The 12,352-nt window shown below is 38.5% G+C and overlaps 2 protein-coding genes across 2 annotated transcripts; both read left to right on the plus strand.

Moving 5' to 3' along the window:
• On the plus strand, positions 2,347 to 4,681 carry LOC107607334 (molybdenum cofactor sulfurase-like). The gene is made up of 2 exons (XM_021109755.1): positions 2,347 to 3,704; positions 4,267 to 4,681. Exons 1-2 carry the CDS (start codon positions 2,347 to 2,349, stop codon positions 4,679 to 4,681), a joined length of 1,773 nt encoding a protein of 590 aa, XP_020965414.1.
• On the plus strand, positions 11,430 to 11,858 carry LOC107607339. Its single transcript, XM_016309308.1, has one exon. The coding sequence runs from the start codon at positions 11,430 to 11,432 to the stop codon at positions 11,856 to 11,858; it is 429 nt and encodes a 142-aa protein (XP_016164794.1).

Consider the following 12,352-nt stretch of genomic DNA (forward strand, 5'->3'; position numbering starts at 1 on the left):
AGTGGTTCGTCCCGCTTTCTCCAGGTCAGAGATTGTGACGCCTAGGTAGTAGCAGCAGTAGTGGTTATTCCACTCGCTCTAGGTTGAGCTTTTAAACACCCGCCTGGGGAGTAGCTGCAGTAGTGGTTATTTCACTGGCTCTAGGTTGAGCGGGTAGTAGCAAGGGGGTTGTAGCTCAAATCCACTTGCTCCGCGATGAGTGTTTCAGTCCACGGTTAACTACCAGGACATATCGGGTTGGCTATATAATCGACAGATGATATCATCAGCCATAGGACAGGCATGCATCATATGCATATTGTTTGAATTGTTTGTTTGTGCATTAATTGGGATTGCCTAAGTGATTATAATATGCTATTTATTATATTTGCTATCTGTATTACTTGTATTCTACATGTGTTTGCCTTTGTCTGCTTGTTTATCTTTGTAATTTCACCGGAGATGGAGGAACAGAGGAAAGGCAGAGAAGTTAGGGATTTCGTTAGGCTTAAGACTTGGTTAAGTTAGGAATCCTTAGAAAACCACCTTGACTTATGGCTTCTACTTTAGTCTTTAAATTTTATAATCTGAGTGTCGGCGTTCTAGGATTGTCTCTGGCATTCCCAAGACCTTATATCTTATATATGCAGGCACCTTTACCATACTGAGAACCCCCAATTCTCATCCCATACAATATTTATGTTTTTCAGATGTGGGTCGAGAGGCACCTCAGTTGGCATCTGGAACTTCTGCAGCGAAGATGATTCATTTTGGGGTTTTACTTTTGGTCTTTTGCTATATGTGTATAGACTTTCGTTATATATATACTTGTATTATTTTGCACCTCTTAGAGGTTTATGAAGAACCAGGCTTGATTATATATATATTTTGGGTTCTGGATTATGTATATATATATGTATGTAAATATTCTCCAGTCAACTTTAGCTTCGCAAGCTGAGTTAGGAGCTTGTTATTTTGTATTCTTGACCCTCTGTTCTTACTTTTTATATATATGTTTGAGAACTCTAGTTTTCTTCATAGGCAAGTAATCTCTTTCCTAAACGTTGCGCTTTTATTTTTGCGATTTTGTTTTTACCCATTCTTCAAGGCTCCTAGTATACTACATTCTTTCAACTATTATATATATTTATATTTTATTTAGAGGTCGTAGCACCTCGCCACCTCAGTTTTACATCCTAGGTGTAGTAGGGTGTTACATAGTTCATGACTCAAACTGAATGTCCACTATCAAAATATGCATATCATTTTGGACCTCTATAGCTCAAGTTATGCTCGCTGGAGTATGAAGAGGTCAGGTTTGATAGCATTTACAAATTCTCTTCAAAGGTGTTACACTTCCTTGGGGCTTGTCTTCAATTCTTAGTTCCCTGGGAGGTTGCTTCCTTTTGCATGCCACCTTCTTTGGTTCTCCCAGGGGCTTCTTTCATTGTCCTTCTCCTTTTTTCTTTCCTAATTTTCAACAACTTTCCAAACATACACACAAAGCAACTCCAAGAACATTGATTAAAGCACAAAAATCTCAATTAAAATAAGAAAATCCCTAACTTTATTCAAAAAAATAATAAAGAAAACAACTAAAGATGCTCATACATCAGCGATGGCGGAGCGCAGAGGGGAGGAGCGCGGCGAGGGAGGAGCATGGCGCGAGGGAGGAGTGCGGCGATGGAGGAGCGCAAGGGGAAAGAGCGCGATGCGAGGGAGGAGTGCAGCAAGGGAGGGGGAGGAGCGCGACACATGGGAAGAGGGCAATGACGGAGGAGAAGTGTAAGGCGCTACAACTCTCGGTTTTGCAGGATTGAAAGGTTTTACTGGAGTGAAATCTGTGTTTGGGATATTTAGTGATTGTATTGGGATATGTTAAGATTTAAAATGTTTAAAATTGAATTGTTAAATTTTAATTTTACTTAAACTGTGTTTTGAATTTGTATTTTAAATTAAAAAAATATTAAATCTATTTAAATGTGTTTGTTTTATTTTTTAAATTAGTATCATAAAAAATTGTTTAAAAAATAAATTTAAGAATAACTAATTGTATTGTAATTTGTAAATAAGGAATTTTTTTAATTTAAAATTGAAAGGGAAAAAAAAAAGGAACAAATGCGCCTACATACAAATCCCTTAATTGAATCTGAGTTGGTAAGGAATAATGATAAAGGATAATGGAACTGGTCAGGTACACAGGTAGACGCCCTACCCAGTCCACACTGTCACACACAACTAGCCTCTACGACAAATGAACCACACATTAACACCAAAGTCACCAACATACCTTCAATCCAAAATTTTCTATAAAAAATATAAAAAAATCCCTTAAATCTCAGAAAAATAACCAAAAGAATAAAAAAGATGAACCTGTCATCAAATTCAAAACCATGCTTCAATGGCTGTTTCCCATCTCCATTATCCCTTGTCTCTGCCGAATCCAGTGACACTCCCAAACCCAGATTCAGCAACGTAGCTTTATCAAACCAAGAATTCGCAGAATCAATTTATTCCACTCTTTACCCTCACACATACTTCACCAACCACGAAACTCTACCTACTCTTCAAGATTCATACTCCAACTTCATCAAAGCGTTCCCAAAATTTCCCAACACTTTTAAAATCGACGAGATTCGTTCCCAAGAGTACCATCACCTCACTTTCTCTAACACTTGCTTCGATTACACAGGCAACGGTCTCTTCTCCTACGCGCAACAACAAAGATCACTACTCTCCACAACTTCACTTGCTGCTGCTTCTTCTTCTTCGTCCATGTTTGCAACCACGGAACCATTATCGTTCTTTGACGTATCGTACAAGTCAGTTACTTTGCCTTCACAGATTCTTTACGGGGGCCACGACACTGAGCTAGAGTTGAGAATGAGCGAAAGGATCATGAGATTCATGAACGTATCAGAATCCGAATACACGCTAGTTTTCACTGCCAATGAGGTCTCTGCTTTCAAAATTTTGGCCAATTCTTTTCAGTTTCATCCAAACGGAGAGCTTCTTACAGTTTATGATCATAGCAGCGAGGCATTGGAAACGATGATACAAGTATGTAAGAATCAAGGCGTGACCGCGCTCTCGGCTGAATTCTCGTGGCCGAGTCTGAAAATGAATTGGCGAAAACTGAAGAAGAAAATCATAGCCAACAAGATAATAAAGAATAACAATGGTAATAATAACAATAAGGGTCTGTTCGTTTTCCCTCTCCGTTCGAGGGTTACCGGGACGCCGCATTCCTATGTTTGGATGTCGATGGCGCAAGAGAAAGGGTGGCGCGTGTTGCTTGATGCTTGTTCCATGAGGCCTAAGGAAACAAGCTCGTTAGGGTTGTCCATGTTCAAGCCAGATTTCATGATTTGTTCTTTCTATAAAGTGTTTGGTGAGAATCCATCTGGGTTTGGGTGCTTGTTTGTCAAGAAATCTAGCATCTGTTCGCTGAAAGATTCTTGCAATGATTCAGCTCTAGGAATTGTGAGCCTTGTCCCTGCATTTAAGAAACAAAATTTGTCATTCATTGCTGCTGCTGATGTTGATGATGAAGAAAATGAACCAAAACCAAAAGACCAGTGTTCCAATTCAAATTCAGTTCTGAAATTGGACTCATTCAACTCTGGGAAGAGATTTGGCCACATGATTGATACTTTCGGTTCTGAATGCAGAGGATTGGACCATGCAGACTCGGTGGGGCTAATGTTGATTAATTGCAGGGCCAGGTACTTTTTTTTTTGGTAGTGTGCCAGGTACCTTTTTAGCACTATTAAAATTACCAATTTACTAATGGGTGGTGACCACTAACCCCTAAGTAAATATCCGAATTCTAATCTCACCTTATACGTACAATAATTTATTTGTCAACTATAAATTATGTGAGAAACTAGAAAAAAACTCTAATTAACTCACTATCTTATCTTATTTTATTTAGAGAAAGTATAAAAAGCCAATAGAGTATCTATACAATGTGTACAATGAGGATATAAGAATGTTCAATTCAGTAGGATATCAGATGTTTATTATCCCTGATATCTTATTGTGTTCGATTCATTTATTTATTATATATGGCCAAAAACATTTATTATTTCTTGCTAATATTGACCAAATCTAAATTCTTAAATACTAAATTCTAAACTCTAAATTCTGACAATATAAAAAACAAAGTATTGGCTTCTAGTTTTAATATTGATAGAAAGTGTTGTTTCTTGGTCATTTTTTTTTGTTGATGTATCTTATGGTATTTATACAACACCCTAATCCTGAAAATGGGATTTCAATGGTTAGGATCTACGGCCCAAACATAAGTTCACACCGTGGGCCTGCAGTGGCATTCAACATATTTGATTGGAAAGGGGAAAAGATTGATCCTAAACTAGTGCAGAAACTAGCTGACAGGAACAATATCTCATTGGGTTCTGCATTTTTACGTAATATGAAGTTAGACAAGAATCAAGAGGAGGAGCAACGAGCCTTGGAATCTAGCGCTTCTGATGATTATAGGCCGGGCCTGTACAAGAAGAGAGATAGTCATGGGCTTGGCCCTGGGATATTCGTGGTGACTTCTACACTTGGTTTCTTGACAAACTTTGAAGATGTTTACAGATTGTGGGCTTTTATTTCAAGGTTTCTTGATGCAGATTTTGTGGAGAAAGAGACATGGAGATATGTAGCTCTTAATCAAAAGACAATTGATATATGAACTTGTTACCCCATTTTATTTATTTTAGTTTCCATTTCAGTGGTACTTTGCTTTTTTCATTCAAATTGACTCAGCCATTCCACTTATGCTTAATTAACTTGGACACACCAATCATGTTCAGAATTTCAAGACAAAAACCAGACAGCTATCAATATCCGCACACTACTCTTCATCCAAATTAGAGATTTGGTAGAAGAACACAAATTTTGTAGAAGTTTGGTTTTCGGGGTTTTTAGCTCGATAATGTGATAACTGATAACATGATAATAGAACTGCAGAAGAAACAATCTTTGTGGAGATCATGGTGACCACAACGAAAAAAGAGGTAGAGATGGTAACGTGTTAAAATAGAGTAAAGTATCGTTTATCTCACTAATATTTAGGTTAAGTTTTAATGTTAATTCTAATATTTTAAATTTTATATTTAAGTTCTTAACGATTTTAAAATTATTACAACATTATTTTATTGTTAACTCTTAATAATTTTGTAACAAAAATACACAGGTTAACGTTATAATCAAGGTTCTGAAAACCGGATCGAACCGGCCGGTTGAACTGGTTCAACCGGGAATCAGCAAGAAAAACGGTTCGGTTCTTCCTCTAAATCGTTAAACACAAAACCGTTCTAAAACCGTTGAACCGGCTAAGAATCGGGCGGTTGGATCGGACTGAAAACTGACCGGTTTTTAGAAACGACGCCGTTTTGCCATTTAGAACAGAAAAAAAAAACACACTCACACTTCACCCCCCAAACCCATTCGTGCTAGCCCTAGCCCCAGTCACACTTCACACGATGTCTCCCTCTCCTTCCCCAGCCACTGCCCTAGCCCCTAACCCAAAAGCCTAGCCTCTTCCACGGATCCGCCGCCGCCATCCGTCGGAGGCGCCTCTTCCTTCCCCCTGTCCGAGACCGAAACCCCTAGCTCGGCACGTAGTCGCGTCGTCTTCTTGCTCGAGTTCGAGCTGCAAGCCGTGGTCTCGCCGTCGCCGTCCTTCTCGTCTCGCCGTCGCCGTCCTTCTCTCATTCAAGGTTAGTGGTCTGAACTCTGAAGTTAGTGATTGATTTCTGGTATGTTACTGATTCTGTTCTAATATGTGCTTTTGTTACTGATTTGTTACTGATTCTGAAATTGAGTAATGGATTTGTTTCTGAAATTGAGTAATGGATTTGTTACTGATTATGTTCTATGGTCTTATGGATGATTATTTGATATCTAGCCATTCTGTTGCTGTTTTTAATTTGGATTATGATTTATTGATTTTAGTTATGGATGAAAGTATTAATCAAGAAGCAGTTGCTGATAATGCCTGTTTGAGTAATAGTCAGTCACAAGATTCTTCTAATTTATGAATGTATTTTTTGATGGATCTGTAATTAACTAATTACCCAGGTTAGTGTTTTAGTGTTTTCTCTATTTTAGTGTTTTCTCTGTTTTCAAATTTATTGTTACTCTGTTTAGTGTTTTCTAATTTCTCGTTGGCTAGTGTTTTACACTTTTACTGGTTGTTGATGGCTCCTAATTTTTTTGTTGACATTTGCTAATGGCTTTGATTTGTAGTTGCTGGTTTTGCTTTGATTTGTAGTTGCTGGCTCCTAATTATTGTTGGTTTTGCTGGCTTTGTTTGTTGCTGAATGTTGGTGGCAGAATTTAGATATGGTTATGTTGATAATTTTTTTATTTTTCAATGTGCTGTGGCTGGTCTTTACTTTCGTATCTGGTTATGGATACTTCTTTGTTTTGTAGTTGCTGATTTTGCTTTGATTTGTAGTTGCTGGCTCCTAATTATTGCTGGTTTTGCTGGCTTTGTTTGTTGCTGAATGTTGGTGGCAGAATTTAGATATGGTCATGTTGATAATTTTTTGACTTTTCATTGTGTTGTGGCTGGTCTTTAATTTTGTTTTAATTAATAAAACTTTCACACTTCACCCCCCAAACCCATTCGTGCTAGCCCTAGCCCCAGTCACACTTCACACGATGTCTCCCTCTCCCTCCCCAGCCACCGCCCTAGCCCCTAACCCAAAAGCCTAGCCTCTTCCACGGATCCGCCGCCGCCATCCGTCGGAGGCGCCTCTTCCTTCCCCCTGTCCGAGACCGAAACCCCTAGCTCGGCACGTAGTCGCGTCGTCTTCTTGCTCGAGTTCGAGCTGCAAGCCGTGGTCTCGCCGTCGCCGTCCTTCTCGTCTCGCCGTCGCCGTCCTTCTCTCATTCAAGGTTAGTGGTCTGAACTCTGAAGTTAGTGATTGATTTCTGGTATGTTACTGATTCTGTTCTAATATGTGCTTTTGTTACTGATTTGTTACTGATTCTGAAATTGAGTAATGGATTTGTTTCTGAAATTGAGTAATGGATTTGTTACTGATTATGTTCTATGGTCTTATGGATGATTATTTGATATCTAGCCATTCTGTTGCTGTTTTTAATTTGGATTATGATTTATTGATTTTAGTTATGGATGGAAGTATTAATCAAGAAGCAATTGCTGATAATGCCTGTTTAAGTAATAATTCGTCTACCAATCCTCCTAATTCAAATGATTCTGCTAATCCTAATCCACTAGTTCGAATAATAGTCAGTCACAAGGTTCTTTTAATTTATGAATGTATTTGTTGATGGATCTGTAATTAACTAATTACCCAGGTTAGTGTTTTAGTGTTTTCTCTATTTTAGTGTTTTCTCTGTTTTCAAATTTATTGTTACTCTGTTTAGTGTTTTCTAATTTCTCGTTGGCTAGTGTTTTACACTTTTACTGGTTGTTGATGGCTCCTAATTTTTTTGTTGACATTTGCTAATGGCTTTGATTTGTAGTTGCTGGTTTTGCTTTGATTTGTAGTTGCTGGCTCCTCCTAATTATTGCTGGTTTTGCTGGCTTTGTTTGTTGCTGAATGTTGGTGGCAGAATTTAGATATGGTTATATTGATAATTTTTTGATTTTTCAATGTGTTGTGGCTGGTCTTTACTTTCGTATCTGGTTATGGATACTTCTTTGTTTTGTAGTTGCTGGTTTTACTTTGATTTGTAGTTGCTGGCTCCTAATTATTGTTGGTTTTGCTGGCTTTGTTTGTTGCTGAATGTTGGTGGCAGAATTTAGATATGGTTATGTTGATAATTTTTTGATTTTTCAATGTGATGTGGCTGGTCTTTACTTTCGTATCTGGTTATGGATACTTCTTTGTTTTGTAGTTGCTGGTTTTGCTTTGATTTATAGTTGCTGGCTCCTAATTATTGCTGGTTTTGCTGGCTTTGTTTGTTGCTGAATGTTGGTGGCAGAATTTAGATATGGTTATGTTGATAATTTTTTGATTTTTCAATGTGCTGTGGCTGGTCTTTACTTTCGTATCTGGTTATGGATACTTCTTTGTTTTGTAGTTGCTGGTTTTGCTTTGATTTGTAGTTGCTGGCTCCTAATTATTGCTGGTTTTTGCTGGCTTTGTTTGTTGCTGATTGATGCTTCTAATCCTAATCCTAATCCACCAAAGCAAATTTGCAACAAGTTCTTGTGGATTTTGATGATTGATAAATCATGATGTTGGGATTTAATATTTAAATATGTTTTTTTACTATTTAATTTTTGAGTTTGTATTTTGATAAGATCATATGGATTTGGTTGATGATATTTTATGTAGTGTTTTAAATTTCGAAGATATTTTAAGATTTATATTAGACTATAATTATATTTTAGGATGTTTATTTATAATTTATTTATTATTTTATTCTAAAACGGTTTTTCCGGTTGAACCACCGGTTAGACCGGTTGGACCAATAAACCAGTAAACCAGTGACTAGAGTGGTTCGATGACCGGTCCGATTTTCCGAACCTTGGTTATAATTCATTGTTGTGGAAAACTAGTCTCGTATTACTATCAGTAAAAAAAATTAAAAAATTAATAAATAAAAGAAAAACAACAGTAGCATGTAAAAAAAGGAAAAGTAATTAGAGTTTTGTATTGCTAGTGTTATTTTTCTTTTATTTATTTGTTATAAATATACATTCAATTCAATTAGGTATCCTTTAAAAATAGTATAATATTCAGCCTTTTATTACAATAATTTAAAAAAAATTAAAACAAACACATTTAAAAATTATGAATAGATTTACTGTCTTTTTAAAATTAAATACACATCTAAAATACAAACTAAATAAAATTGAAATTTAAAATTTAAATTTTAAATTTCTATTTCAGATTTAATATATTTAATTATTAATATATTATAATTAAAAACATATCTAAAAATTAAATTATTCAAAATTCAAAATTTTGATTTTAAAATTATAAAATAAACCTTAAACCATCTAATTATTAACTAAATCCGTACAAAACACTCAAAGAAGCAGAGAAGTCATGGAAAACAAAACCCAGAGGCTCACATGGAAAACTCAGAGGCGCACATCGAGAAGTCATCCTCCGCCGTCGTTCATCCGCGCCACCTTCCTCTTCCGCGCTCATCTTCGACACTGCCTTCCTCCTTCTCCTCGGTGCTCATTCACAATGCCACATTCCCCTTCGTTAACACTCATCTTCGTCGCCGCCTTCCTCCTCTTTCGTTCGCATCAACCTCGCCAAAAACTTACATAAGGTTTGGTCGTGTCTTTGACACCATTACTTTTTTTTATTATTCTGTATAAATTTTTTATTTTTTTTGAAACAAAAAATCGAATAAAATGGCCTGAAGAGATTTTCATATATATTACAATGTTAAATTATTTTTGTATGTGCGATTTCTGTATTTTGAATTCTGTATAACTTCATAATTTTAGATGTATTACAATTGTTTTTTAATGTTTAAATTTAAATTTTAGATTTATGATTTTGGATGTGTTTCAAAAATATTTTCTGTATAACTTCATAATTCTAGATGTGTTACAATTATTTTTTTAATGTTTAAATTTAAATTTTAGATTTATGGTTTTGGATGTGTTTCAAAAATATTTTTTGTATAACTTAATAATTTTAGATGTGTTACAATTGAAAAAGAAACTACAATTGAAAATATTTTAGTTTGTATATATAATTATATTCGACCATTCATCACTAGAAAATTGTAAAACAGATTCTGCATTTTATCAAAGCTACAATAAGTAAGGGATTAATTTTTTTCTAAATGCACTGACTTGAATTTTTTTTTCTTCAGATACAAATTGAAATATTATAGTAGAATAGAAGAAACGTAAAACAAGTAAACAATAACTAACTATGAAGTGGGTAGGAAGTTAGAGAAATTTTAGTTTTTAAAATTTAAATTAATCTTAATTATAAATGTGTATCCTAAAAAATAGGAATATGTTTTAATTAAAAAATAAATAAATAATATTAAAGGCTGATCAAAGGCTGAATTTTGTTGTACAAGTAGCATTTTCCATATACATTTGTTATGAATGTTTTAGACTATAATCGTATTTTAAAAATTCAAATAGATAGAGTCAGTTATAAATGTATGTAACTTAGCTGTGTCAGCTAAGAGTAAGGGTGGCAAACGGGGCTAAACTCATCGGATCGGCCTACGTAACCCGCCAAAAAAAATGGTTCGGACTGAAAAATTAAGACCGCCACACTTTGAAAATCCGCCTAAGCCGCACCGGTTAAACCGCGGGCTTTGGCAGGGTGAGACGGGACCCCCCGGCGGGCCAATGCTTTTTTTCGCTAGGGACATTTTTTGATGTTCTAATTTAGTGTTTTGGATTATATTTTACGTTTGATTGATTATATTCTAAACATGTAGATGTTTAATTATATATTTTGGACAATGTTTATTTTGCATTCAACAATATTAGCGTTCTGGCTCGACCCGCCAGCGACCTGGGTCGAAGCCCGAACAGCCGACCCGACGGTCACATTACCCAAACTGAGAGGGAACACACGCCTTTCCCTCCTCACCATGTAGAGCCTGGACAGCTAGCAGAAGCTTTCAGGAAGGTGGGCCTGATCACAAAGGGCCCACCCGAGTATGGACTATAAGAGGGCAGGGACCTATCCCTCCCCAAAGATATGTGACCTAACCCAACCCTAATAGCTGACTTGAGTGTCGGAGTTCTTGCAGGTGGCCCTACCATCTCGTAACCTAGCGAGTCTCAACGGCCGACCTTCCTCAGCTTGCATCCAAGTGCTAACCCCTCCAAACCTCTGCTCCATCAAGCGTATCAACCCAGACAGTAGGACCCCCGAGAACCTGAGCAGACAAACATTGGCGCTGTCTGTGGGGACTTGGTGGCCGCATGGCATTATTTCTGCCGTCGGACGAGCTTCGCGAAGAATGAGGGGCCCGTGTGAGAAGTAGGGTGAGTTTCGCTGGTGCCTCTTGCGAGCAGTCAGGGCCTGTGACCCAGTGAGGGAACCAATACTCCCGATCTCCCAAAAGACACCCTATCGGAGGAACGGGAGATGACAACTTAAAAATAATGCAGGAACTCAGGCACAGAGTGCAGAACTTGGAGCGAGAACTCGCAGCGAGAGATTGCTACTGCCCTTCCCACAGCAGGGACACCCGCCCCAGCTTGTCCGCACCCGATCTCCCACGATAAGGTCGGGTGATCGTGGGAGGCATCCTAGGAGGGGGAATGAGTGTGTGGAAACCAACGCTTGGCCTCGCTCTCAAATCCGCTCCCAAACCCCCGAGAGAACGGAAGATTATGGGGAACCCAGAAAAGCAGAGGGAGGAGAAGGCGGGACCCCATCATCATGGGAACAACCCCTTTCTACCCCTCCATCCTTAAAATCCGGCTGCCAAAACACTTTGACAAGCCAACGGACATGAAGTACGATGGGACCAAAGATTCCCGGGAACACCTAACGACCTTTGAGGCCGGGATGAACCTGAAGGATGTCGGTGACGCAGTAAGGTGCCAAGCCTTTCCAGTAATGCTAACGGGTCCCGCGATACGGTGGTTCAACGCACTCCCGCAGGGGTCCATTACGACTTTCTTGGATAGAACTCATGGGTTCCTAGCGCAGTTCACCACGCGCATTGCCAAGGCCAAACACCCGATCAACCTTCTGGCATCACCCAGAGAAATGGAGAACCAACCTAAAAATTTCTGGACAGGCTTCAATGACGAATGCATGGAAATTGACGGCCTGACCAACTCGGTAGCCAGCCTGTGCCTGATGAATGGTTTGTTGAACGAAGACTTCAGAAAACACCTTACTACTATGCCCGTCTGGACCGTGCAGGAGATCTAAAATGTGGTAAGAGAGTACGATAATGATGAGGAAGTCAGCCAGATGGTGGCCGCTAATAAGCGGCAGTCGACCAACCCACCTCCCCGCCAACCCAGGTATGCAGACAAACCGAGAGAGACACCAAAAGAAGGGGCGTCAGGGAAACAACCCAAGCCGTTTCCTCGGGTGGGAAGTTCACGAACTATACACTCCCCTCACGGCCCCCACAGCGGAGGTCTATTAGCAGATTGTGGACAAGGGCATCTTGTCCAAACCCCGACAGCTGAAGGACAGGACTGTCGGGAACAAGAGCTTGTACTGCGACTACCATAAAGGCTTCGGTCACAAGACACAAGACGGTTTTGATTTGAAAGATTCTTTGGAGCAGGCTATCTGCGAAGGCAAGTTGGTTGAGTTCTCCCAATTCATAAGGGAACCGAGAATGAGAGAGCACGGGCGACCTGAGGAAGATCTTTGGTGCCACAACCACCCGAAAAATCCTCCCATGGTGATCA

This window comes from Arachis ipaensis, chromosome B01 (genome assembly GCF_000816755.2).
Source record: "Arachis ipaensis cultivar K30076 chromosome B01, Araip1.1, whole genome shotgun sequence".
Lineage (NCBI taxonomy): Eukaryota > Viridiplantae > Streptophyta > Magnoliopsida > Fabales > Fabaceae > Arachis > Arachis ipaensis.